Genomic DNA, 27,395 nt, shown 5'->3' on the forward strand with positions numbered 1-27,395 from the left:
CAAAGATTGGTACAATTTAAATATAGCACTTCTCAAATGCAAGACAATGCCACAAAACTACTAAGTATTAAAGCCACTTAAACATGATTGCAAAGGGAATTGAAGTCCTATATCTGACCAGTCAAAAAGTGAGTGAAGATAAAATAGTTTCCCCAGGAAAGCATGTTTGTTGAATTACTTAAATTAGAATAATACACATGCTGTGTATAAATAACAAAAAACAATAGTGATGCTACTACACATTTCTTTTGTATTATTATTATAAAAAATATAGTTTACCGGTTCTAAATGTCATACTCATTTTACAGTCACATTTATTATGTTGAGGTTCTTATATTAGCTTACAAGTTTCTGTTAGTTACAGAAGTGATTCAGACACCTTCCTGTACAGAGGATACTTTTTTCAGTTTTGGAAAGCGACCTTATTCTGGGGTCCTAAAATAAACGATCATCTGATCTGATGATGCCGTCACACTGCGCACACTTACCTCACTGGACATTTTTAATCCACTTTTTCTATTAACAGCTTCAGGGCATTTACTGAACAAATGAAGACCATATGGATGAACATACTAATGTGCATTTGGAAACTCCAATTGTTGCATTTGTAAATGATCTTAATATAAAAACAGTATGGACAACTGTCTTTCTCTCTTTTGTTTTTAAAGAAAAAAAAGACCATGACCTCTTTTGGATTAGTGTGTCAGATGGGATAAAACCAATTACAGAAAAATGCTGCAAATATGCAATTTAGGTTGTACACACGTCGGTAACAGTGAAGCATATCCCAAGGCAAACCTAAGTGTATTTCCACTTACCTGAATCTACCAGTGCAGAATTACAGCCACGCCTGTATCCATCAACCAAACATCCAGATTTACGCTGACAGAGAAACCGTATTCCAAATAGGTCTGGTGTAGCATCGTTTTAGTCACACTCTTTTCACGGGCTTCTCTGCGTTTGAATCAGTGACGAGCCCACAGCCCAGGCAGGAGAGGAGAAAATTAGAAATCAGGTCATCTTCCCACAAGTCCCTGCAGTCCCCTAAGGGACCTCAAAATACATCCAAACGGTTTCCCCTCACCACAGATCAGCGACGACATTTGTAAAGTCAACAGTACACCGACATTTCTAACTGACACAGTGCAAGAGAGACACTCTTGGCAGGGCACTGTGATGTGCAAGAGTGGGTCAGGACCTGGAGCATATTTTCTCAGGCTGCCATGGCAATAATTGGCTATGTGTGCAAGATGAGCATGAAAATAAAGGGCAGATTAAAAATTGATGTTTGCTAATTGACACTCCTTCAACTTCAAACCGACAGTGAACCATAAGGTGCAGGCTAAATTGCCTGCTGGATTGCTGTGCACACACAAAAGTGTCTGCCAGACTCCAGCCCTCCCAGAGTTTTCACCATTACTCTGCATTATCATCCATAAAGGGTTGTACTTAAAACCCCATTAGACCAAGAGAGATGCGAGGCTTTCATCGCTGAGTAGTAGCACTCTGCTACAATGAGGATGGACATCTCTAATTCATCCAACAACTCACTAGAAAAGCATCCATCATCCCATGTACTCAGGAATCAATACAGAGAATGAGCAGTGGTATGAAAAGCAGTGTGGGTGTAGGCAGTAAATGCTTTACTGACAGGGCCTGTTGAGTAGCAGTTCTCATAGTCAGGTATGAAAGAAAGACACAATTCATCACTTTCAGTGAGTTGTTATGTCATGATACACTTAAAAATACAGAAACACTGAGGGAAACATTTCAGAATAACAGTATTTAAACTCTGACTTAAAACCTTTTTATGACAATACTAGTATCAACAGAGACATTTTGGCTTTATAAGAGGAAAACTATAACAACAACAAAAAAGAGTCAACCTTTTACAGAATATTACTGCAGGAAAACGTAAACGCTGTGGAATGATGTCAACTCTGATGAGATTCTCGTTTTCTTTCCTTCTTCTGTTTTGAATTCTTCACTGGTGTTACTACAGTCGGGGTGAGTGAAGGGTTCAAAGCTGGATCTAATGCTGGATTAAGGGCCAGCAGGTCCAGTATCGGGGCACTCTGATCACCTGTTCAAACGCAAACAAATTAAAAAGGACATGAAAGAGTGAAATGGGAATATACACAATTTAATTGTCAGGGGTAAGGGTGGTTACCAGTGTCGTCCTCTTCACTGCTGTGTTCTGGATCATGGTTCTGGTCAGAAATCCGGGCCAAAGCTGCAAGCTCAGTTATGAAGCTTTCTTCTGCCTCCTAATGGACAAAGCATCACAATGTTAACACAACACTTCTAAAGGATGTAAATGCACCTACTATCAAAAAGTACAGTGCAGACGAAGCATACTAACCAGTAACTCTTCTTTGACCCTTTGCATGGTTTGATCCTGGGCTACTTTCTTTTGCCTAAGCTGCTCGTAAGTCATCTCCTGATCCAGATCATATTGCTCCAGCACCTTTCTTTTGTGAAGTTCAACCCTAATACATTTGGAAACAAAGATAAATGGAAAATTATATACAGTGGTCCCACGTTTATCACGCGAGTTACGTTCTAAAAATAACCCGCGAAGTAGCGCGCTTTATTTTTTTACAATTATTATACATGTTTTAAGGCTGTAAAGCCCCTCACTACACACTTTATACACTTTTCAGACAGGCATGAACATTTTCACACTTTTCTTTCTTGTTTAAGCACTCTCAAAGTTCAAACTTTTGTAGAAAACTAAGTCCAGTATTATAGAATGAAACCAAAGATCAAAACCTGTTTTCAGGTGCAGAACATGGGAATAGAGCAGCTGCCAGATAATTCAACATTAATCAATCAATTGTACGGAAGTAGAGGAAGCAAGAAGAATGAGCTGAGTAGAGTTTGACTTATCTAACTGTTTTGTTTCACTTAATGCGCCTTATAATCCGTTGTGCCATATGGTCCGAAAAAAAACCGGTAACTTCTGCCTTCCTTTAGCATGTCCAGAAGTCCAACTTTTTGTGCGATAGTTAGCATCTTCCTCTGCCTTTTGGGTGCTAGGGCAGGTGCCTTTTACAGTGCAAAATGTTTCGTCGACATTGTTGTGTTTGTTAGGGAGAATACTTACAAACATACAGTACAGCACTTCAGAGTAACACTGCTAGCGATCGAAATTTGACAAGCTGAACGCATTCTGTACTGTACAGGAGATACGGCATGGAGGAGATTGATTGACAATGGTCTCCAGCCGATCATGACACAGAACACAATGTGTTGTAAAAAAAAACAAAAAAACAAACAAACAAAAAAAAAAACAAAAAGCATGCAAGATTGCACACCAAAAAAAAAAAAAAAAATCGGTGAAACAGCGAGGGCAGGAGAGGTGAACCGCATTATACCAAGGGACCGCTGTATATGTTTTGTAAGAATTAATTTACAATAAAGTACCACTGAAAAAAAATACCAGCTCTACCAGTTTTATGTACCTCTGTTGGAATTCAGCAGATCCGGGTTTCTTGCTCCAGTTCATTAGCTCTCTCAGCAAGGCCCTGCTGCTCTCTTGCCCCTCATTCACCTCTGAAGGATTGAAGGAAATGTTCACAAGAGTAAAAAGAGTAAGGTGGATTTTCTGTCTACTGACTACTAGCTGACGTACAATTTTAAATGTAGAATTTGCCATTTATTATGCTCATTTCAGCTCTATCTTGTTATTTTCTGACTCTAATAGAACACCTCTGCTTGATTCACAGATCAAAAGAAGCTTCAGTTATCTTACATTGGAAAATGGTGAATTAGATCGTGCACTTCTGAAGCAAGTCATTTCAGCTTCTTCCTCCTTACAGGAAATCATTCATAGCTTAAGTAATAAAAACACATCTGACTAGCATCATCTGCTCTCTTCTGTTAACAGTTTATTTCAACCCTGTACTATCACAGCTCTTACAGTAACACACGGTAAGTGTTCACAGTCAGTGCTGTGTACTGGGAGAAAATGCCTAGAGTATTGCCTCCTTTTGAGGGAAATCAAATAACCACTTTTTATATGACTTACCTATCACCTTGAAGTAGTTTATAGCTAACACGTGCTATTCTTCATACCTTGTTACAACCAAGGTATGGCATAGAGCATCTCTGAGCCCACAACACATCAACCTTGAAGTAGATGGGATACAGCAGCAGAAGACCACAATGAGTGGCACACCTGTCAGCTAAGAACAGGAAACTGAGGCTAGGCTCACCAAAACTGGACATCAGAGATTGAAAAAACATTGGAAATACAAATCGAGTGTAACCAACATGAAAGCACCAATCCATCCTCCCTCTTCAACCATTTTGCATCAAATAGCTCAAAGTGGTTTGCTGACAATGAGTTCATTGTACTTAATTGTCCTCCAGTCACCAGATTTCAAACCAAAAGAACTCCTTTGGGATTATTTGGAAAAGGACATTTGTAACAAAAGAGAAAATAATTTTACAAATAAGAAGGCAGCTACTTCAAGATTTCTGAGTACTCAGTAATGAATACAGGGTTACTCTGGTTACTTTAGTTTAAAAACTAAACTTGTGCTGAGTCTGTCTCACCCTGGTTTATGTTTGAATCATCCTGGTGCAGTTTTCTGGTGATATCCTGTAGGTGGGAATAGTAGCTTCGGACCAGCGAAGTAAGAGAATCTTTGGTCAAGTAAACGCTCTCTGCAGCAGCTTCAGTCAGGTGGTGCTAGTGGAATAAAAAAGGTTATAGCCTGCAACCTAATGAAAACCAACCACTGGAAGCTAATTCTCAGTTTATTAGACATTTATAAAAATAAGTGAAATTAAATAACTTTGACCCAGGTCTTACCTTCAGGCTAGAAGCGGTCTGTAACTCTGTAGGCGGGTCTTCCCTCATTTGTTGAATGGCATAGCTTAGGGTGTTGCCTAGTACCAGCTGTGCATGGCTCTGAAGGAGCTCGGTTCCCGTTTCCAGTTCAGACAGGAACTCCTGCTGGAAGCTATTCCCCAATAGCTGACTCTCTGGGCCCAGATGTCTCTCTGCTAGGCTGGGCCTGCCATTCTGTGACTGTTAGCAGATAACAGTGTTCAACAGAAGAATTATTAAAACACCGAATAAATTAAAAACAACTGTGTTTATATGTGTGAATTTTCCCACCTTGAGAGTTAAATTGACACACAGTGGGCTTTTACTGGGATCTTCTATTAGTAGAGCTCTGAAATCAGTCTGAGATAGTGCCTTCAGCTTGGACAGCCTCATCTCTTTCAGCATATGTAGACAAAAGTGCCTGACCACAAAGTGCCTCTGCACCACCAGCAGAAAGTGCTCATGTTTCTTCTCTATCAGCTTCCCCATTTCACTAAGAGAAATATTACATTCCATTACTTCCTATTAACTCATAAGTGGATTTGGCCACAGTGCAGACCTAGTTTTTTTATACACTCAATATATCATAAATATTTTTTACGATTTTACCTGTTGAGTGTGTAGCTCTGTTTGGCTACCATGGCTTGGATGATCTTCATCTGTTGTTCCCTCAGGTGTTGCAGACAGGACTGCCCTAAAACAATCCCTTCAGTCCATACCTACACAAAGAGAAGCTCAGTTTAAAACAAGGAAAAACAATTTTGTAAAATTCTCATGTAATTAGATCACTGGGCATGGTTTAAAAATCGGAAGAAATTACTGTATTTTCCACACTATAAGGCGCATGTAAAATCCTTAAATCTTCACAAAAATTGACAGTGCGCCTTATGTATGAATTTTGGTTTGTGCTTACTGACCTCAAACCGATTTTATGTGGTACACGATGCTCAAAAATCTGTCCAAAAATCTTTTTTTAGTACCACTTTTCGGAGCATTACGGTTGCCAAGAGCCTCGCGGTAAGTAATACGTACTGAGCTTCAACATAACATTATCGTGTTGTGTGCAGGTAGAAGTGTCTCTACAGTCTCTATTCGACTCAAGGCAACAGCGGTAGCACGTGACATGCAGATCAACGACTTTCGAGGGGGACCTTCTTGGTGCTTCCATTTTATGAAAAGGCATAATCTCTCAATCTGCACAAGAACTACCGTCTCACAGCAACTACCAAACGATTACAAAGAAAAGCTGGCCATTTTCTGTACCTACTGCCAGAATAAGATCACTGAAAAGAAGATCCGGCCAGAACACATCACTAACATGGACGAGGTCCCCCTCACCTTTGACATCCCCGTGAACCGTACTGTCGAGAAAACAGGGACCAGTACGGTATCTATATGCACCACAGAGAACGAGAAGTCATCCTTCACTGTAGTTCTGGGCTGCCAAGCTAATGGCCAGAAACTACCACCCATGGTCATTTTCAAGAGGAAGACTTTGCCAAAAGAAAAGTTTCCGGTCGGCGTCATCGTCAAGGCTAACTCAAAGGGCTGGATGGACGAGGAGAAGATGAGCGAGTGGCTGAAGGAAGTTTATGTCAAGAGACCACATGGCTTTTTCCACAAATCTCCGTCTCTTTTGATCTACAACTCCATGCGCACCCATCTCACCAAGGCTGTCAAAACCCAAGTGAATCATACGAATTCGGAGCTTGCCGTCATTCCAGGTGGATTAACCAAAGAACTCCAACCACTAGATACTGGTGTCAACAGGTCGTTCAAAGTTAAATTATGAGCTGCGTGGGAGCATTGGATGACAGAAGGCGAACACACATTCACCAAGACAGGGAGGCAACGCCGAGTGAGTTACGCCACTATCTGTCAATGAATCGTGGATGCTTGGGCTAAGGTATCAGTCTCAAGTAGGGCTGGGCCATATCATACCGTTCACGGTAATACCGGTATAATGTTAGGCAACGATAGGAAAATGAAATATCGCGATAGAATATGAGTAAAACGCGCATGCGCAGTGCCATTGTTTTCATACGCACATGGCCGATTGTTGAGTGAAACAACCAGAATTGAACCAGAATTGGTTTGTAAAAATGGTGCAACTTCAGTGATGTGGAACTGGTTTGGTGTTTGTCCCTCAGATACACGACAAAGCACATTTTTTTGCAGAACATGCAAGCGGGCCGTCGTTATTGCCGTGTTTGTCGGACTAAGATGCTCTTAAATCTGGGAGTAATCTGGGTCCTAAACTCCTTATCCTTCAGGGCAAACGAACACTGCAGCATCACTGAGAGTTAAAAACTGTCTAAATTCTTTCATCTTTAATAAAACAATCAGCATTACTGCTTTACCAGGTGTAACTATGAAGTTTAACTTCCAGGCATCCATGAAAACAGAATTTATTACACTTAACGGAGTTAGAAGTTAGCAGGAAGCTAGCAGAAGTTAGCTCGCTAGTTTCGCTAGTTACCTAAGCATGATATAGCATGTTCTGACTGAGAGATTTCTGAAAAAATTCAAACGTACAGCTCTGCTATCACTTCCAAAATAAATGAAGACAGGAAACTAAACAGCAGTTACGTTTGTAGGGTTACTGAAGTTGGGCTAGCTGGTATATAATGATGTGCTACGTGATCGCTAGCGACACAGCTATGTTAGCATAACATAAACAGTGAAGCTGGAGGACGAACACTAACACTTTTCCACTTATAAAAGTTAACGTTAAGGTTCCTGATAGTTAGAGACAAATGCAATCGCATGGCAGGATGCTGTAAACAGACCAAACTTCAGTCAGGAGAACAACTGAGATAATCCATCCACAATGTGAGGTTAGTCATTAATATACTGCAACAACATGGGAATAGAGCAGCTGTGATAGAATACAGCATTAATGAATCAATGTTACAGAAGTGGAGGAAGCAAGAAGAATGAGTTTAATAAAGTTTGATTTATCTGACTGCTTTGTTTCGCTTAATGTGCCTTATAATCCCGTGCACCTTATGGTCCGAAAAATACGTACTGCACTCCAGTTTAATGTTGCAAAGCACCTCTTTTTAACTTCAGTGGATGTTATGCATGGTTATGCTCAGGATATGTCAGCCCATTTCTACTGGAAATGCCTTTTGGTTAAACTTTCAAGCAAGGAATTTGCATTTGCACTGTTAAATTTTTATATAGCTTTAATGCACATAAAAACCAGCTTCTTGTTTAAGTGAAAATAAATGGAAGGTTGTCTTTTTGCGCTAGTAATGTTGTGGAGTTGTATTTTGTCTCGCATCAATTATATCGTCAGTTATATCGTTATCGCAAATTTTCAAATATATATCGTGATAAATATTTTTGGCCATATCGCCCTGCTCTAGTCTCAAGTGTCGTCTGAGCTTTCACGAAGGCTGGAATAATCACTGAACAGCTAAGTAACAGCAACGAGACTGATTCGGATAATGATGAGAGGAATCCGGGCATGCTTGATGCTGAAATTGCCCAGCTGTTTAACTCAGACACGAAAGGTGAAGAATTTGATGGAATTGTGGAAGTTGAATGGACTGAAAAAGTAAGTGTATTTTTCAATATTTAATGTGTTACAGCTTAACAATGTTAAGAGTTACTGTGAATGAGCTTAATAAAGGACGAGTTATCTGACTGTTTTGTTTGTCTTAATGCGCCTTATAATCTGGTGTGCCTTATGTATGAAAACAGACCCAGTCTTCAACGGTGCGCCTTATAGTGTGGAAAATACGGTACAGGGGAAAAAAAAATCATTAAATTTGAAATGTGAAATCAATGACACAGATTCAACACAAGTTTTCTACCTGTTCATATGTATCCAGCTCAGCCCTAATGTCATCCAGTTGCTGCCTGGTAGTGCACTCCACCTGCTGCAGCTGAGCAGACAGCTCCTGTTCCAGATCCAGCCACAGTTTCTCACAGTGTTCAGCAGGGAGCTTTGTCTGAGCAGGAACAGAGGAGAGAAAAACATCCTTGGCCAGCTCCCCGAGCCTCTTGGACCAAGAGGTACGAAGTTTCTGAAGACACAGAAACTACATAAGAAAGACAGACGAGCTCTGTAAGCAGACAGAATTTAGCGATTGATCATTTACCTTCCAGAGGTCACAGAGGCCGTCAACCACCCTTCTGTCCTGCTGCTGCTCCAAGTCCCAAATCTGTTGCCTTTGCTTCATCAGCAACTCATGATATACCTGGAGGGCACATAAGCTCAGACTTACATGCACACTTTCCATGGTCTCTTTTGCCTAGATATTGTAACTACAGTGACTAAATCTGACAAGAGGAAAATTCCTCAAGTACCAACAGATAATCATATTCTTTAAAGCTCTCTCACACAATCCCATTTCAACAGTAATCCTTAAGGTATTGGACCTGACCTTGGTAAGCTCCTGTAGGTCACTGGGACTCTGTTTCAGTTCTAAGGCACGGCTCTTCTCCTTGGTGTGACTCCTCTGAAGCTTCTTCCTCTTGGACACCTTTTTGCTGCACTTCTCATTCACCAGCTCATTTATCTTTTTCATGCAATCTGCAGCATAGAGGAATCTATCAAGCTCAGGATTATCAAGATAACTGCATTTCTTTTATTGCAGTGCAAAGATAGTTTGCTGAATATAGAATAAAAGTTAAGTAATATGCTTTACTTGTTGTATTTAGCAAGTAGTCATGACAGAACAATGTCTCCTAGCTGCATAGCTCCATAGTCTACTTAGGTTTCTCACAATTAATAAAATCTCGAGCACAAAAGGAAATAAAAGTACCAATAAGTCCAAAAAGAAAAGATTATTTGGCTGAAAATTGTAGGCACAGTTAACGTCTAAACAGCATTGTCCTGTTTTTGTTCTCTATGACAACAGTGAGGGATATGTAGAAAGAGGCTGAGAGTCTGGGATGCACTAATACATACAGTATGATACTCTCTGCTGTCCTGAAAGAACTTGACCTTATTTAAGGAGCTAAAGAGGATTCCCAGAAAATGCCCTATTTTCCATGAGTACACCACTTAAATTTAAGAACTAGGCTAGATATTACAGATTGCCATTTGTCTCTGGGAACCATTTGAGTATATTAGAAGATAACTCCACACACATTTGGTCAATCATTGTAAATGTCATTACATAATTTTTTTTCCTGTTTAGTAAATATATGCCTTAAGAAACATACATCTTACTGTCAAATATAATTCTCTTATTTGGTAGAACCACATAATAATTTCATGAGATTCAACTAAAACTATTTCAGTTTATTCATCTTACCGTCAGTGCACTGCTGAAGGCCTTCAATCAGTGTAGCCTGAATTTTTGAAAGTATCTTTTCCATTTGGCTAAATTTCAACATGTTATCGCTTGTCAGCTGTTCCAGAGTTGTAGCTATCAAGCCTTGCCTTAGAGTCACCTCCTGTCTTAGCAAGGCAGGCTGGGATTGAATGAGACCTGTCAGCTCCTCCCACCACAACAACTTCTGTTGTATTTTCTAAGAAATGGAAAATAACAGAAATACTCAGAAGCATATTTTCAGTCAGTAGGTCTTAAAATGATGACAAAAGTGATGAGAATCAAAATAAATGCTACTCCAAATGACGAGTGTTAGTTTACCTTTAGATCTATTTCTTGAGCCTTCAGCAGATGCTTCTCTACTAACAGAAGTGTCTGAATCAGAGACTGAATCACATTCTGAGCTTCATCTGGAGAGAAAGAGCTGGTCTTCTTAAGTAGCTGTTTGCACAAGTCCTCCACCTGTTTGCTGAAACTTTTGGACTATGAAGAGAAACAAACATTGTGCAGCCATGTTTATTCATGGAAGGACAGCATAAATAGAGGGAGTCTAAAAGATGTGAAACAGCTGTTCCTCTCGACTTTTACCATTTGAAGGCCACGTTCAAGAAGATCTTTCTGACTTCTCTCAATTTCTTCCAGTGTGCATGGATCATCTTGACTCTTCTCACTCACAGCTTGGCCTGCAGTCAACTGTTTCCTCAACTCATTCAGTTCCTTAAATGATAAAAACTGATGCTTACATTGAAAATTTTAAAAGTCAGTGATTCTAAATAGATTACTAGTAATTGACTCCTACCTTTTCTTGCATCTGAAGAATATTCTTGGAAAAGGAAGCATCTGTTTTGTCTTTTGGAAACCGATAGTTCAATATTATTTTCACCATCTGTAGAAAAATCTAAAATATGAAGTAAATAAAAAATATATATTAGTATGACAACATTCTTTAAAGGATATCTACAAGAAATCTAGTACATTATAAGACAGATGATTAAAGCTCACCAGATATTTTTCGTCTTGAAGCTGAGAGCAGTGATGTTGTATGTCCTGCAGGGCCAAACAGTAAAGGCTGATCCTACCTCCAAAACTGTGTAAACAAATATGGTGAGTGTTGTTACTTGGATCTGTGCAATGTGCCATGATTAATTGGTGGTTATAATGTGTGTGTACAGTTATTTTTTACCCTGTTTGTGTCAGTGTGTGGGGATAGTGGGAAACCCTGTTAAATCTCTGGTTCTGTAAGCTCTTGGGGAACAGCGAGGAGAAAATGAACTGACTGCTGCCATCGTTGTCCTGCTCTTGGCTCACAGACTCTCCATCCATGAAGGAGGACGACTCTTCATTAGGCATCACTGGCAACTTTGAGTGCTCATGTAGAGACGGATTGGATGCTCCATCTGCTAAAGGCTGACAGGTACAGTGAAACATAAAGCGCGATCAGTAGCCAAGTAGGCCATGTTTCCTTCTTGTCATTGTAAAACACAACTTATACATATTCTTTATATCAATTGTATTTCTAACTAGCATTGTGCATATTGTAGTTAATGAAATATGCAGTTAATGGAAGAATACAACTACTACTTATTAGTGTATGTCAATCGAAGCCAAACTTCCATCAGTTAATTTGCATCAGGTTAATATTCAATCCACTTTGATCACATGCACTTAACAATACTGTGGGTATATTTTGCTAAATAATTTTCAACTGCAATGTTAGTTAATCATGTGGATTAATCTGCATACGTAAATTCATTCACATTCTACTGATATTTGTGGTAAACAGACAAAATTAACAGCTTTAGCCAAAAAAAAAAAAAAAGGAAACACTTTAGCATATCTGGAATAAAACACTGTTTAGTTGTGTATGTGTAATTCTGCCACATGTTCTAGAGATGGTGGACTTACTCTGTATTTTTGGTTGATGGGATAAACCACTTTTGCTCTGGATGCAAAAGCAGCCACATCGCTGTTCATGGGTGGCTGCTTCTTCTCCTGCTCAATAAGTAAACAGAGTAAACTATTAAAGAAAAGTCTTAACCATCAAAAACTTTGTGACACTGAATAAAAATACAAGTTTATGTATGTACAGTTTTGGTCAGAAGTTTACAAGCAGTCATCATGGGCATGAATGTTGTGGTAATTTTGGACTTGATTTACCTCATTCATGTACCTGTGCAAAACAACACTAACTTTAAGTAATTGAGTCTTAGAGTAATACTTTGTCATAAGTGGTTCCACTTGGAGCCTCCTCCTTGCATTTGCTGACATAGTCCCTTTGGTTGTTGTCTAATTCAGCATCATCAGGTTCAAGCAGTCTACTTGCATTGTAACCCTGATGGGACAAAAGAGAAAACAAACATCTCAAATATGGAACGTAAAGTGTAAGGAATCAATACAGTGGATTCAGGGGATGTGGGAGAGAACATTTATGCTTACTTGTCTCGTCAACAGCAAAGGCTTCAGACAGAATACATACAAAAGAGCAGCAGCTAATATTCCCGACAGCCCTCCGCACACTGTAGTTACTGTCAGTAGTCCTGTGTACAGATGCAGCGACTCGGGGAAACTGACCAAAACATCGGTGGCGCATTCCGCCATCACTTCCCTCTCTTCCATCTTTGCTTTGCTTCAAACTGTAGAAATAATACGGAGCATTTTGTAGGACTCATCGAGTAAACGGTAACATCTGACGCTAGCTAAAAAGCAAACAAACAAACAAAAAAAACAATCTCTACACTAAACTTATCTGCTCGAGAATGATTTCAAAGGTTTTCGTGTTTCGTTAAAAAATACGGTTCTAAACTTGAGCAAGCTACGATTTCCAGCAACTTATTTGAGCCAAAACCTTGTCCTAAAACGACAAACTTAAAAAAAGAGGGCTGGAAGGAGATTTTCAGAGTGAGTCAAGACCGTGCTGCTAGATCGGAAATGAAATACATTTGCTTTCAATGTTAAAGCACGATGAATTACCTCTGCATAAAAATAAGGGAGTCAGTGTCTATAAGAACACTGACACAAGTAAGAGAAAAAAGATTTCCAACAAACTTAAAGTTTCTTAACATATGTGGGTTTTTTCTAGCGCTATAAAAGTATTTGATTTTAGGCTGCTATTTTCTTTTATTTTGAAACCACAGACCGGAAACTATCCAGTGTACTTTGTTCCTCTTGACTTTCTTGGAGTTAAACAGTTCTTCCCAAGTTTTGGAGATGTTTTCCGAAGTTTTTCCGCAGTAGCGGTTATTATGAAGCTTGACTTTGTTTAGGTCTATAAATCGTTGAAACGGCGTATGCCGTTTCTCCGTATATGTTAAAATTCAAGGACGACGTTCTTGAACACCGGAGACGCTGTTACATTAGGTGTTTCTCAAGAAAAGCTAGAGAAATGTTTTCGTCGCCACAGCACAGTGAAGTGCAGACAGTTAGCTAGCGGCTTCCCTCGGTGGTAGCACACCAAGTCACGAATGCTTCGGGTACACTTTACCGTGGAGAGGGTCGCAATATGTATATACTTCTTAAATATCGAAGTATCGTGTTTTTCTCCAGCCTTTTTATATTCACGTTGCTGTCCCGATGTAACAAGGCGCACCGGTGTATTGGAGGACACAACTGGAAACCAGTCTTGTTATAACGGCACTGCCCTGAGTACATCATGGCACACAACATCTTCTTTCCCTGAGAAACATAGGGTGAGTTGCTCAGTGGTAAAAAGTCAATGGTATTTGTTTCGCTGTTAGCCTTCAAATTAAATTTAGCAACCAATAGATTGACTCGCATCATCAAAATAAATAAATAAACCGTTCTTTCGTAACAAACCCTTGTTTTTGTTTGTTTGTTGTTGTTGTTTTGTTTTCGTTTTTACAGTTACAGTCGTAAGTTTACATCCACTCATCATAAGCTTGACTTTCATGGTAATTTGGGGGCTTTTAATGATTTCTATGAACTGGTGGAATGATGGTACCGCTCCATCTTCAATGGCTCTAAAAAACAAGAACTATGTGCACAAGTTTGAATTTATGTTGGATTTTCTCTAATCCTTCTCCTTGGTGATCATGACTGACTACAACTGTTAGTTTCTTTTTAACACCATAAAAAGGATTTGTTTGATACCACTCATGGATTGATCAGTGCTCAGAACAATGGGAAAGTCCAAGGGACTCAGTGAAGATCTGAAAAGGAGAATTCTACCAAATCATTAAATATGTATGCAAATATTCCACCCTTTAAAAAGAGCGGTGAAAATAAATCATTAAAAAATTACCATGACAATCACTATCATGATGAGTGCGTGTAAACCTCTGACCATAACTGCTGGCCATAACATAATTACATATTTAATATAATACATGTGTACCTCTTAATGCTCTTATCCCATCAGATCCTTGCCAGTATGGATTCAATACAACATGACCCAGGCGGACAATCAGCAGAGCCATTACTTAGAAAGGATGGTTTGTGCTTTTTCTTAGCCAATAACACAGAAAATAACTTTTAAAATAATGAAATAATATGCTGATTCAACTGTACCTTACTCCATGATGTGAAAAATAATGTTTGGTTGTGCTTTTTTTACCCATTTGTGTTGTTCATTTGAGTGTAAATTTCCATAATGAACGCTGTAATAGTTTTGCTTGGGGAATGTGTGATATACAGGCTCTCTTTCAGCTTTTGTAGCTGCTTTTTTCAAGCTGTTCAAGCACCATGTATACACATTTACCTGACAGGTACAATGGAAATTGGTGTGGCTAAAGCATTTTTCGGGAGGGGCCCTCTCGCTTCTTCAGCTCCTGCTGGTCCGTGGGGACACTCTTTTTACTCTTCATTTCCCTATGTATCAAATGGCTTGCACCTCAGGAACAGCAGAAGCACCCTCACCAGATATAACCTGGGCCACTCGCTGCCTCAGGTATGTTTCTACATGATTATTACTAAACTATTCCAAAAAAAAAATCAAAGGAAAAGATTATTGTGTTGGAAGAAACTAAATATATATTGTTTTGGGTTTTTTTTTTCTTTTTTATAATCCTGCAGGTTCAGAGTGTGGTGCCTCCAGCTGCATTTGGGGTAAAATTTCACAAGTGTGCACAGGTACATCAGCAATATTGAAAGAATTTAAAACCCTTTGATAGATGCACATTTAATGAACCAATTAACCTGATATAAGTTTATTTTTCAATCATGTGACCAAGGTGAAGCTTGACACTGATCCCCCTCAGTTGACGTTCTTTCTGCTGGTTCGCAACGTGGGCCCTGTGGGTGGCACCAACCTATCTCAGGTGGCTATCCGGGACTCGATTTCAGGATTAGTACCTCTAAAATCTGAAGGCAGGGTTGTGGAAAGAGGCTACCAGACATTTGCCATTGAGTCGTTGTTGGGTATGTTTGGGAATGAGGATGTTTAAGATTATTTTTAGCCAGACTATGTTTGCATGCTGCTTCGGCAGTTGATATGTTTATTTTGCTCACTTAGCTGGATCTCAAGTTGTTCTCAATTATACTGCTCACGTAAGGAGTCAAAAGAGCGAAGTCCTTGACCTTCCAGCTTTTCTCACCTTCTCTAATGCCTCACAGGTACTTTTGTCAATCTTCCTAATTGGCAACACTTTCAAACCAAAGCTTTCTAGATCCTAATTTGCAGGATAATAAGGTCATTTCCAGCCCTGTTAACCTGGTTGTTTATTTCTTTCTTGGTTCCACAGAATGATGTCAGCATGTTTGGCCCATTAAGGGCTAATCTAACGCTGAGGATGAATTCCACAGACAGGGTAAGTTTGGGGCAGCGCCTTAATTTGTAACAAAATCTACATGACAGCACAAGTTGTTTATTGTTGTCATTTCTTCAGTGTTATATTTATCGTGCTCATAAAAGGGACTTAATTGTAAGTGTGACATATATGTCTCTCTTTTAGATCTATCCTAACCACGGTGTTCATTTTGCTGGATTTGTTGCTGGGTTCTTTGTCACCATGGTGCTGCTGCTGCTGGGGTTTCTGGCCATAAATGTGATAGGCCTCAGAACTAGACTGAATCTTTTTCAAAAAAGGGTATCACAAGTTCATCTCTTAAACCTAATGATAAAGTGTAATATTGACCATGAACAATTTAAATGCAGTTGCTATAACAATGCTTATTGCAATATATTTCATTTGCATAATAATGTCTGTATATGTTCTTTTGTTTTGTTCTTCATCTTCATTCTGCCGTATGGTGTTTCTTTTGCTTCAGAGAAACAGAAGTGATTCAGACCCTGAGTTTGCAGACTCCAACTTGAGTGAGACAGTCAAGGATGAGGCAACATTTGAAGACAAGATTGTGGACACCATGGTTCTGGAGGATCCACAGAACATGTACAGGGCTTTGGAAAAGTGAGTAGATCAGCTCAGCATGACTTAATTTCCATTTATGGAACAATACCAAAAAACAATTAGTACAAAAATGAATCGTTAATTGTGTTACTGTAAAGTTGTTCCTTTTTCTACATTATGTCAAAATCAATACCTGCAACATACCACCTTATTCTGTTTATCATGTGTTTTATCTCTTTAGTCTTGAAATGTCTTCACTGCTACATGCCACCAATAACCTGGAAGCCGTCCGGATTCAGATTTACAAGGACGTGATGTCCTCCTTGCTTGCCAGACTTCAATCTCAGGGCCAGGCCAGTGCTCAAGCCCAGGAGAGGCTGCTTAGTGTGCTTCACGGGCAGCTGCTAGGCATGGAGGGACGGCTCAAGGAGGAGCGAGGGGCTCGCATGGTTGCCTTGGCTGGTCAGTGTAACCTGGAGACTCGGGAAGAAATGGAAGCAGAGCACTGCAGAGAGGCTGCTGAGAAGGCCCAGGCTGAGCTGCTGTGTCAACATGCAGATCAACAGGTAGTAACAATCTGTTTTTGCATTGTTAACTCTGCCAAGGATGTTAGCATTTTGGGATTACACAAAAAACTACTAGGTCAGTGTTTATGAAATTGGACAAAGGAAGAAATCTGTTCTGAATCAAGGTGTATATACTAGTTTTGTTTTTAACTGTTCAGTCACACTGGCAGCTCGTATAGCTCTGTAGTGTAGTAGGGTGTAGGGCATCTGCCGTAAAACTGCCAACTTAAACATGTAGAGCTACCTGCTGTGATGGGGGACCCCAGCCATCAAGGGCTGACTGAAATGTAATCCTTAAACCACTATGGCAGAGGCACCGCAAGTACAACAGCTGTTCCAGAATATGAAAGTTTCTATGAATAAAATAAATATAAACGTGTTAGAAGAAAGATTTCACTTTCACAACTTTAAGATTAATTTTGAAATCTTGAAATCTCAGGAACTTCTTCAGTGTAGTGTCCTCCTGGAGAAGCTGCACAAGTTGAGCCAGAGTCAGCTTCAACGCATCTTATTGGTTCGTCATGAAGAGGCCTCAGCAAAGCTCCAGAGGCAGATCATTGAGTGGCGACGGGTGGAGCTGCACAAGATTTTCTCAGAGGAACTGGAGGAGGCCACCAGGATGGGAGAGTTGGAGAAGAGCACAGCCAAGAATCTTCAGCACGAATACTTTACTTGTCAGGTGAACAGTCAGAGCCTGTTGAGTTGGGTTATCATTTAATTGTCATGCCTGTTTAAAGAAAAATGTTGTGATATGCATACATCTACACTTGTGGTGAAACATTAACATGAAACACAAAGAATGTAAATAGCAATGAATTCATAAAGTTGTTGTTTTGTTTTTGTTTGTTTTTATCCAGGATCAGCTAGAGGAGGTGCTGGATGTAGTCCTTGCCAATCTGCGCTATGTGCTAGCTGAACGCAGCGCACAGAGGAAGTTTCTGGTGCACAGCCTCCACAGCCTTAACAGCCTGATTTCTGACACTTTCTCCAGCACCTCCAGCAACTTGGACAGCTGGTTCACTTACATCAGGCGGTTGGTGCCAATTGTTAAAAAAAAAATGTTTCTGCGTCTTAATAAAAAAATAACTGAAACATGTCTGGTAATTATGGGACATATACAAAACAAAATATGCAGTATCTAAAAGTTCAGGGACATAAATGCTCTAGTGTTTTTAAAAATCTTGTTGATATCTACAAATACAAGTACACTATGCTACAGTTTCACTATGGTACTCTGCTCCCTTCTCCACCAGAGGGAGCAAACTGCCTGCAGTGCAGATCGACCACCTGCAGGAGAAGGCTCAGAAAGAGCTGGTTATGCTGAGACAGAGGCTGGATGAGGCACTGAAGCAGGAGAGGAGAGCCATGCATTGCGGACTGATTAAGAAGAGGAGGGAGCTCATATCTGACATGGTGAGCAGAAGTGGATGTACACAGGCCATTGTAAAAATATCTGTTTTGCAAGGTATTTCCATTTGAAAAATGAAATCCTTTTTTATTGCCTTGTACAGGTGACGGTCCACAAGCAGAGACAGAAGGACCTGTCGAACATGTGCAAGGGTCTGGAGGGAGGGATAGAGGTAGGACAGCATCTGCACTGTTGGCAGAATTTACTGACAGTTCACAGCTTGGAGCTAGCAGAGCTTATCAACAACCTGGATGAGGAAGCTGCTGCAGACATCCGCAAGGTGCCACACTCAGACTTCACATCACTTTGTGTGTCAATTTTCTCATGTGAGACATGAAGTTGCACAAATATGAAGTGAGGCTGATCTCATACCTGTTCTTTAGGTCACCATGCGTGTGATCCAGGGTGCCATAGCAGACATCAAAGCCATCCAACCTTCTGCAGCTCAGGCTGTATTAGCCCTCTTGCCTCCAGGAGAACAAGACTTTCCGCTGCAAATGGAACCAGGGCAAGGATCAGGACAGGGAGCGAGTGCTCTCCTGGTGGGTCAGGAAAGACTGCACCAGGAAGGCAAGGCAGCCTTGCGTATTCTCAGCTCCACCAGGGAGGCTCTGAAGGAAGACATGGAGAAAGAGCTACAGGAGCAGAAGGCACTTAGGACACGCTGCAAAGATTTCTTCAGGTCAGTGAGGCAATTTTTCTGATTTCAGAAACTAAAGATTGTGTATGCGGTCCCAGTAGAAGATGGAAAATCAAAGAAAGAAACAACAAACTGGTTCCACAAGTTTAGGATGATAGCAGGTGGGAATTCTTAAAGCAGCTGCAATGGTAGCAGATGCCACACACTGTTTACTTCCAAGGAACTTTTTATCTTTTATAAATAATATTTACATTGGATAATGGTACCCAGTAAGTTTAGAAGAGTCAAACTGGTTCACCTGTCACTTTGCTCTTTTCCTTTCTGTCATAGGTGTTTGTGTTTGTCCCAGCTAACTCTGTCTGAAGATGACAGGCTAAAGATGAAACTGGAGTTTCAGAAATGTCTCTCTGTGATAGATCGCTGTCTGGTGATGCCACACGCTGTCGCCAGAACTAAACTTCTGTGTGCTCTGGCAGCTTGGAGGAAGGAGAGCGAGAAACAGATGGTGCGTATATAATCACATGTTACTCAGTTCATTTTAAATGCTCTTAAAATGTTGCTGTATAGAATTGCATATTGTACTGATTGTCATTCATTTCATAGTTTGAAAAAAAGTTCCTGCTACCCTGAATTGGAAAGTGGTTAAAAGGATGGATGGATTGGGTGGGGTTTTTTTTTTCCTGCCTTATTCACTAAACTTAAAATTAAATCAACATAAATCATAGATTTCTCCCCCACGTCTTTTAAAAGGCATTAGCTAAAGTAGTATGGCTAAACAATTTAGCTTCTTTGCACTGCAGTTTTTCAACTGCAGGCAATGCTCTGAATTAAATTTCCCTGGGAAACGCTGATCAAAGCATGCATCGTTTTATGGAAGCATGTAATGTGGTGGTAAAGCAAGTACTCATCTCATTTTCATTACCAGGCCTTTATGCATTCTGGTATTGATAAGTTCTTTTGAGTCAGTTCATGACATTTTTCCCATGGGAATTTTTTTTGTTCCATGTTTATTCAGTATGCATTAATATCTTCTTGTTTTTGAATCTCTTTATAATATTCTTAAGGTAACTCAAAGTAAGAAACTGACCCCCATTAAGCTACAGCTAGAGATAATGATGCTTTTAATGTTTTCTCATATGAATAAGAGAAAACGGCCAGTGGAAAACCACACTGCTGTAATCCTCAATTGTGTGGCTGCTGGATGAGTGTACATTGTTATTGAGAAATTATAAAGGGGATCCACAGAGTGGCTTTATTTCTGATCACGTCATGACAGTGAGCTTGGAGTTCTTTCCCAACCACCTTCTGGATACTGTGGCTTTTTGCAGATGAATACACAATCCAAGGGGAAAACCAGTGAGGCCAGACAGAAAGCAGACACATCCGACCTGCAGCTTTTCCAGAAAAAGCTTAAGGATAGGATTCAACTATATGAGAGGGAGAAGGAGATGGAGAGCAGTATAATGAGCAAGGTATAGCTGTTTCCTAAAACCTTGATGATAATTGATTTTTAAGTTGATTTATGATCATCCTGTATTTTTACAGCATGTCAAAGTGATCCAGGAAATTCACAGAGCAAAGAAAACCATAAGTCTTGAAGACAGTTTGAGTTTAACATCAAAATTGTGCATCAGTAGGTTTTGAGTTTATACCAGATGACTGAAAATCATCCGTTCTCAATATGGCAGGTGTTGGAGGAGATGAAGCATGAGAGAGAAGATGATCTGCACTCTCAGGCAGACAGCCTGGCTGTGCAAATGGCTATCATCCATTACCAGAAGGCTGAGAGGCGAACCAAAGTTTTGGAGACCTGCAGAGCAATGCTGACTCTCCATAGCCTGCTTGTTCAACAGCTCAAAGAAAGGAAACATTTGGAGAGACAAGACATGGCTCAGAGTATACAAAGCCACTGCTTGGTAGGTAGTATCTGACTTGTGTGTGGTGGCTGCTTCTCTCCTGAAGCTCCTGAGGTTTTTTCATTTTTATCTTTAATTTTTGGGTTTCTTCTGAGACATGATTATTTGAAGGTCTATTTGACTTTTGCCACAGGGCCTAGAGGAAGCAGAGCAACAGCTTCAGGAGGAAAGAACAAAGTTGGACAGCCTGCAGATGTCTCAGCCCGCTATAAAGTCAAGTAAAACACATCAGGAGGACTCTGGTGTGGGAGATGAGAACCGTGAGCAAGAAACCGTGTTTCAGTTGCAGACAGATTGCAGGATGGCCGCCATCCTTCAGGATGCACTTTATAAGCGTGAGCAGGTTACTTCACTGATGGCTGAGAGGTAAGCTGTTATTCAGCATTATTTAGAGAGCAATGAGGATTTTGGGGGTGTTGATACAAGCCATTCCATTTCACAATGTGGAAACTCTGATGTTTTCAGGTTTCACTTAATGACTGCCAAGAGTCAAAGCATGGAAGATTTAAAAGAACAAATGGAGCTCAAGAGACTGTATGCAAACTGTGACCAGGTCTCAGTTTTTTTTTTTTTTTCATGATAAGTGTTTGGATAATATGTGTAATAAAAACAATCAAAAGTTTGTACCACTTAGTTCAGTCAAAATGTGTGCTAACGAATACTCTGCACTGCTCTTCATTACAGGATCTGGACTTTGCATGTCAGCTGGTCAAGCGGTGTCATGTGTCTACAGAGGTTCTCCTGGAGGCCCTACGTCTCCTTCTCCCAACCCTGCCTGAAAGTGAACTCCTTTCAATCAGTGATGCCCTGTGCCCCAAGCAGCACCCTCCCTCAGGGTCTGCAGAACAGGAACACCCAGGGTAAGAACCAGGTTCTGAGTTTCTATCCTTTTATAAGAATCTGGAGGTTCATACGTCATCTGTCAACAGTGTTCAGTGCATTTGACTTATGAGAGTGAATCTTATTATATTGTAACAGTAAATAGAGTTCTGTCAAAGAGATAATCAACTTTTTTTTTCCTGAAGGAACATCTGAACAGAATAACATAACCACTACAGTTTGCTAGGGAAAAGGGAAGTGGTGTAAATGAGCAGGTAGAAATGGTTGACAACAAAATTGCAATCTTTATTGAGTGAAATTAATACATATGCTAACAACATAGCCAAACGCAGCAGAAAACACAATGAAAGAACTTTTGTGTTTTCATTGATTTTGGAAATGGGTATACTGAATCAGGTATGCTACACTTAACCGTTATCAGGCACTGTACACAGCAATCACTACACACAGCTGGACTTTGGAGGTCAAACGTGCTCGGGCTTTGTAGCATACCTATAATGAGTACATCCTAAGAGCCTGGGGGCTCTCTTAAGCAGGTGAGTAAATTACAGATTCAGTCTGATTCACACATGAGGCTGGGACACTGGTTCAGTCCAGCACAAGGGCCAATGGAGGAGATGACTCACAAGAAAGCAACAGAATGTCAAGTGCAGTCACCAATCTTGATTGAGCAATAAAACGTATAAATTTTTTATCAGGGCCATAACATTAGGCAGTGAAATTCTTTGAGGAAATTTAAATTTGACATATTGGAGCGTAATGCTATTAGTTTGACTCTTGGCTTTATCTATTATAGCTGTGCAGTATTTAATGTGTGTCATGCTCTTTTACTAAAACTCTAAAGATTGTTTGTTCCTTGTTTGGCTGAGTGATTACTTCATTTAATGAAGTTAAATGAAGTTAGATGAAATTACTTCTCATCATTTAAAATCCTTAGTTTTAAGTTGGGTCTCCAGCTAATGTACATAACCTAACATGCAACAACAAGTTGGTCACCCAACAACAAGTTGGTCTAGTCTTGCTAAGGAAATGATAATGTTTTGTTTTTCTTTTTTTCTTTCTGCTAGTACATAGCCAGTCTCAACAGTTCAAGTTCTGTTTTTTAAGAAAATATATTTGAAGTCACTTATTTGAGAAGAAACAAAACTCTGTGTTTTCCTAGCAGCCAGTTGAAACACAACCATCTCTGTGTATTGTCTTAAATGTAAATAACAAAAGCTGTTTTCCCTGAGCCAAGATGGAGAGATAAATGATTTTACTCATCATTTAATTTCCCCTCTTGTCCTGGTGCACTGGAACAGTTTTGTCTGCACCCCGCTGAGTCTGGATTATTTTACTGATGAATGATGCCTCATGCTTTGGATCTGAGCTTCTGGCCAAAGGACAAGGGAGTGAAAAGTTTGGAACAATATGCAAGACATGTGTTTTTCTTTTCATTAGTTCTTTTGTTTCTGCTTTTTGTTTGGAGAATGGAGTTCACCAATTCTTAACAGCTGTTTTAGTTTATTCAAAAGAGAATTCATGTATATAGTATTGTTTAATTTTAACAGTGACTATTATATTCATTTTTAGCTCCCTATTTTATTTGCTGGACTGTGCTACAGTAGCTTTGCATGATTTACAGTTCAAAATAATTCTTACTGGGCCTTTAGTGCTGCCCCTCTGTCTGAAAGGAGCCCTTTCGGCTCTTCTCCCTTTAAGACCATCATCCCAAGAAGCCAGCACTCTTTCCATTGGCTGCCCCTCATAAACACGGTGGATAGGCGGGGCTTGTGTGCTCCAAGCCAAAGCTGTGTTCCTGAGAGCCATATTAGAAATATATGTTCACACTAACATCATTCAGAGTACCAAAAATTATCTGAAATCTGATCTTTTGACTCATATTTAAACATTATTTATACACACATATAGTCAGTGAACTCCTGTGTTGAAGATTTGGTAGTTATGTCTGCTGTTCTGAGGACAAATGTCTCCCTTGATTTGTCAGTGTCTTTTGCTAAATTGGAAACTAATATAAACCAATCAAGTTGCTCCAAAGTGGTCAGGCTTTAAATTTCCCTCTATCCAATACTACAGTTTGCTTTAATACACTGCAAAAAAGCAAATGTTGACAAAACTCAAAATACTACAAAGCCTGAGGCAGCTTGGTTCAATGGCTGTTTTGAGTTTTCTTGGCTTTTCACTGTTCATGTTGATTTTAGACTTTCATGTTGAAACAGCAGTTTTGGCAACTTGAAAATCACCTTATTCATCATAATATACCTACAGTGTAGGAGAATTATTTGAGCCCCAAATGGATTTTACATAGCATACTGTATTAAATCCATAGGTAGGTGTTCAGAGGTTCTGTCCATGTCATCTGCTCGCTGCATATCTAATGTAACACATATAGTCCCCCCATTACAAAACCCTGTTGATGACTCATTTGCATTTTGACAGATATTGTCCATGAAGTGTCACAAGTACAGAGAAACCAGAAGACTTGCACTGTTTACTGTCAAAATAAAGACTGGCTACCTAAGACCGACTCTGTGTTTTGAAGGCAATCTTAAAAATATAGTAATTCTCCTAAAGGTTTTTTCAGTTAGACTTATCCGGATTTATTAATTAAACTGCCCAGCTTAACATGTTGTACCCTACTACGAAGGAGATAAAATATTCATATCATTTTTCTCTAAATGTGAGATCACAAAACTAATGAGTTATTACAGTGTGTGAATAGTTAGGAATTGTTTTATTAAACCAGTTGTCTGCAGACTTTGTAAAGCAGCTGACAGTTTTGTATTCTGTTGGTGACTTTTTGTTTAGGTGTGCTGAGGAGCTGAACAGAGTTCTTCCTGTCAAACTGAGAGAAGATGTGGTGCATAAAAATATGCTGAATATTCCAAGTTGTGCTGTGGATAAAGAGGGGTGAGTTAAACACATTTCTTTGTTCTTCTACCAACCACCATATAAAGACTTCATGTTACACTACAGCCAAGGCTAATTTGTAGTTTAGTGGTCACCAGATATTACTGTCAGATCCTTAAATTGAAGTGAAATCTGCCTGTCGGATTGCATGGTTTGGCTGCGGTGACCACACGCATGAGGTAAGCGCGTTAACACTCTAGTCCTGCTAACAAAAGCTCCTTTGTCCTCCAAATCTCACAGACTCCAGGAAAAGAGGCAAAGTCTGATGGAAAAACTGCTCCCCAGGTCCGGTCTTGTGCTTCAAGGGGATACTGCACCGCTGCTGACTAAGGAGAAGGGAAAGAAGAACAGCTGTAGCGAAGCACAGCAGCCACTTTATAAATCTGGGCTGCCTGTTAAAGAGCAGCAGAGCGACAGTGGAAGAGAAGAAGTCGTGGACACGGTAAAGGAAGCAGAGGAACACACGACTTCAGCCTCTGCTTGCTGTGCGCCGGGGAGCCCAGCAACCGGGGAAAGGCTGTTTGTGTTTCGGGATCCACCTGAATCATGTAACAGTGTAGACGTCCCAAATAGAAAAAGGAAGAGGAATTTCCTCAATCTGAAGAAAGGTTCAGTGGCCCCAACAAACCTACCTTGAAATTTGTCTTGCCTTTTGTATTATTTTTTTTAATGAGGATGGTATTTTATATATGATCATGCTCCAAAAAAAAATCTGGTACTTCACAAAGTGTTTATATCATCTGACTTTGTTTTATTTTTTAATAAAATCAGCTGGCTTAAGTTGTTTCCAGTCATTTCTCCCTGTCTTCTCAATAATTCAGATTGCTAATAAGCTGGTCAGAAATGACTGGTTGAGTAATAAATTATTATGTCACGGCCTTGTCCTAAACATCTTCCCAAAAGGCAAAACTTCACTAATCAATAATAGGAGAAAGGGACAGGCCAAAGTGAAACCTTGTGTGCTAATGAGAAAGCTGCTACTTTCAAACATCTGTGTTAAAAACCCTACATTGGACAAACGGATACAAAGTTTCCAAACAGCGGGGTTTTTTTTGTTTTTTTTTAAGTTATTCACACGCACACCTGTGATTTCTACTAATGAACTTCGTGACTGCATGTACAAAGTGGCTGACTTTCGTCTTTGATTAATAGCCTCTCATTAATATCTTGCTTTTACGTAATGACGGGCAGTAGGACAGAAAACACCGCAAAATCCGTCCGTCCATTGTCAGCAGGGAGAAATCAGTCACCGCTGTTATTTGGACATGGCTGATTTGCTCTCCAGAACGCAGAAGATCCCAAATGTTTTTGTTTTTGTGTGTGTGTGTGTGTGTGTGTGTGTGTGTGTGTGTGTGTGTGTGTGTGTGTGTGTGTGTGTGTGTGTGTGTGAGCTGTGCTGCTCCTCCACGTCATCCTACGTGTTTTTTTTTCTTCCACTCCATCCTTAAAACAGCAGCCGGCCCTCCTCTGTACTACTTGACAGGCTGTACCAGTCCAGTCCTGAGTATCGCCGTCTGCTGAGCGTTATCCGACATGAAGCTGGGACTCGCAGCTCTCCTGTGCCTCTCCAGCCTCGTGTGGCTGTCGGAGTGCACACCTCCGACCTGCTACTCCAGAGCTCTCGACCTGAGCAAAGAAATCATGACGCTGCTGGATAAAATACACACTTCTCATCGCACGGTAAGAGAGTCTACGTTTGTGGCGTTTTTGGCATCTTGATGACACCAGTTATTTATCTAAACGCTCATGCTTGCTGGGTTGCAGAAAACGTGCGCTGAGATTCTGCCTACCATCTTCCTGGACGTGCATGTAAGTTGTTAATTTTTTAAATATTCATTTTCTTTTACTGTATAATTTCCCAGTAAATGAAGCGCTAAATGTATCAATTTAATACAAAATCAACTGACTATTTGTCGCCCACTCTGTTAAACTGGCACACGACAAATATTTCCTGTGACAAATTTGTACAGTTTGGATATGTGCATTGAGAATGCCCGAGGCACAAAATCTTAAGCTTTGATTTGACCTGATGTGCAGATGTTTGCAGTTTGACAGCGGTGCTGTGCAAAAAAAGAAAAGAAAAGAAAAGAAGAATCAAAAAACTGGAAGTATTTCTCTTGGAGATTGAATGTAAATACTTGTTTCATCACTCCAGAACTCCTGCATCACTACCAAGCTCCGTGACTTTCTTTACGTGGTGTTGAACCATCCCAACCAGTACTGCAGAGAGAAACCCAGAATGGTTCTGCTGAAGCGCAAAATCCAGAACCTTTACAGCATCATCACCAGAATCTGTTATCGGGTAAGCACTCCGCAGTGTGTGTGGGTTTCTTTTTGAGCTTTTATGTTTTCAAGTAGAGCAGCTACACCACATGTTTCTTGTTTCTTGTTTCTTGGCAGGACTTGGTGTTTTTCACAGACGACTGCCAGGCTATTGATACTGGAAACACCAGCCCTTACTATGCAGAGGACAGGCTTCAGCTGCTCCAAGAGGACAGATGATCAACAAAAACATAGATATCTGGGCATACACTGGGCTGTTACATTCATATAAATACCACAGTAACAACACGTAGAATGTCTTGATGCATTCTCAATCATCCAGGAAAGTAAATCTCCAAAAGTTGATTCTGTTCATCTGGACGTAGCGTTTTGTGGGAGAAACGTTTCGTCACTCATCCAAGTGAC

At 40.1% G+C, this 27,395-nt stretch overlaps 3 protein-coding genes across 3 annotated transcripts; 2 read left to right on the top strand and 1 right to left on the bottom strand.

Moving 5' to 3' along the window:
• Positions 1-1,646: 1,646 nt before the first annotated feature.
• Positions 1,647-12,980, bottom strand: LOC134623055 (evC complex member EVC-like). Its single transcript, XM_063468283.1, has 20 exons — positions 12,562-12,980; positions 12,344-12,457; positions 12,031-12,117; positions 11,309-11,532; positions 11,128-11,212; positions 10,925-11,023; positions 10,714-10,842; positions 10,447-10,608; positions 10,108-10,324; positions 9,232-9,380; positions 8,947-9,045; positions 8,659-8,871; positions 5,447-5,556; positions 5,129-5,330; positions 4,820-5,038; positions 4,561-4,696; positions 3,465-3,555; positions 2,363-2,489; positions 2,171-2,267; positions 1,647-2,083 (listed from the first exon to the last, which is right to left on the bottom strand). The coding sequence occupies exons 1-20, from the start codon at positions 12,739-12,741 to the stop codon at positions 1,935-1,937; spliced, it is 2,889 nt and encodes a 962-aa protein (XP_063324353.1). The 5' UTR covers positions 12,742-12,980; the 3' UTR covers positions 1,647-1,934.
• Positions 12,981-13,371: 391 nt separating this feature from the next.
• Positions 13,372-25,497, top strand: LOC134623054 (limbin-like). The gene is made up of 23 exons (XM_063468282.1): positions 13,372-13,811; positions 14,501-14,573; positions 14,847-15,028; positions 15,154-15,210; positions 15,312-15,498; positions 15,593-15,693; positions 15,822-15,887; positions 16,032-16,166; positions 16,348-16,487; positions 16,669-16,993; positions 17,433-17,672; positions 17,851-18,026; positions 18,247-18,406; positions 18,505-18,681; positions 18,785-19,083; positions 19,372-19,546; positions 20,370-20,513; positions 20,730-20,957; positions 21,091-21,323; positions 21,423-21,510; positions 21,642-21,817; positions 24,606-24,707; positions 24,948-25,497. Exons 1-23 carry the CDS (start codon positions 13,587-13,589, stop codon positions 25,342-25,344), a joined length of 4,086 nt encoding a protein of 1,361 aa, XP_063324352.1. The 5' UTR covers positions 13,372-13,586; the 3' UTR covers positions 25,345-25,497.
• Positions 25,498-26,185: 688 nt separating this feature from the next.
• On the top strand, positions 26,186-27,395 carry LOC134623056 (cytokine-like protein 1). The gene is made up of 4 exons (XM_063468284.2): positions 26,186-26,387; positions 26,472-26,516; positions 26,863-27,009; positions 27,108-27,395. The coding sequence occupies exons 1-4, from the start codon at positions 26,241-26,243 to the stop codon at positions 27,207-27,209; spliced, it is 441 nt and encodes a 146-aa protein (XP_063324354.1). The 5' UTR covers positions 26,186-26,240; the 3' UTR covers positions 27,210-27,395.

This window comes from Pelmatolapia mariae, unplaced genomic scaffold (assembly GCF_036321145.2).
Source record: "Pelmatolapia mariae isolate MD_Pm_ZW unplaced genomic scaffold, Pm_UMD_F_2 NODE_ptg000369l+_length_55695_cov_1, whole genome shotgun sequence".
Lineage (NCBI taxonomy): Eukaryota > Metazoa > Chordata > Actinopteri > Cichliformes > Cichlidae > Pelmatolapia > Pelmatolapia mariae.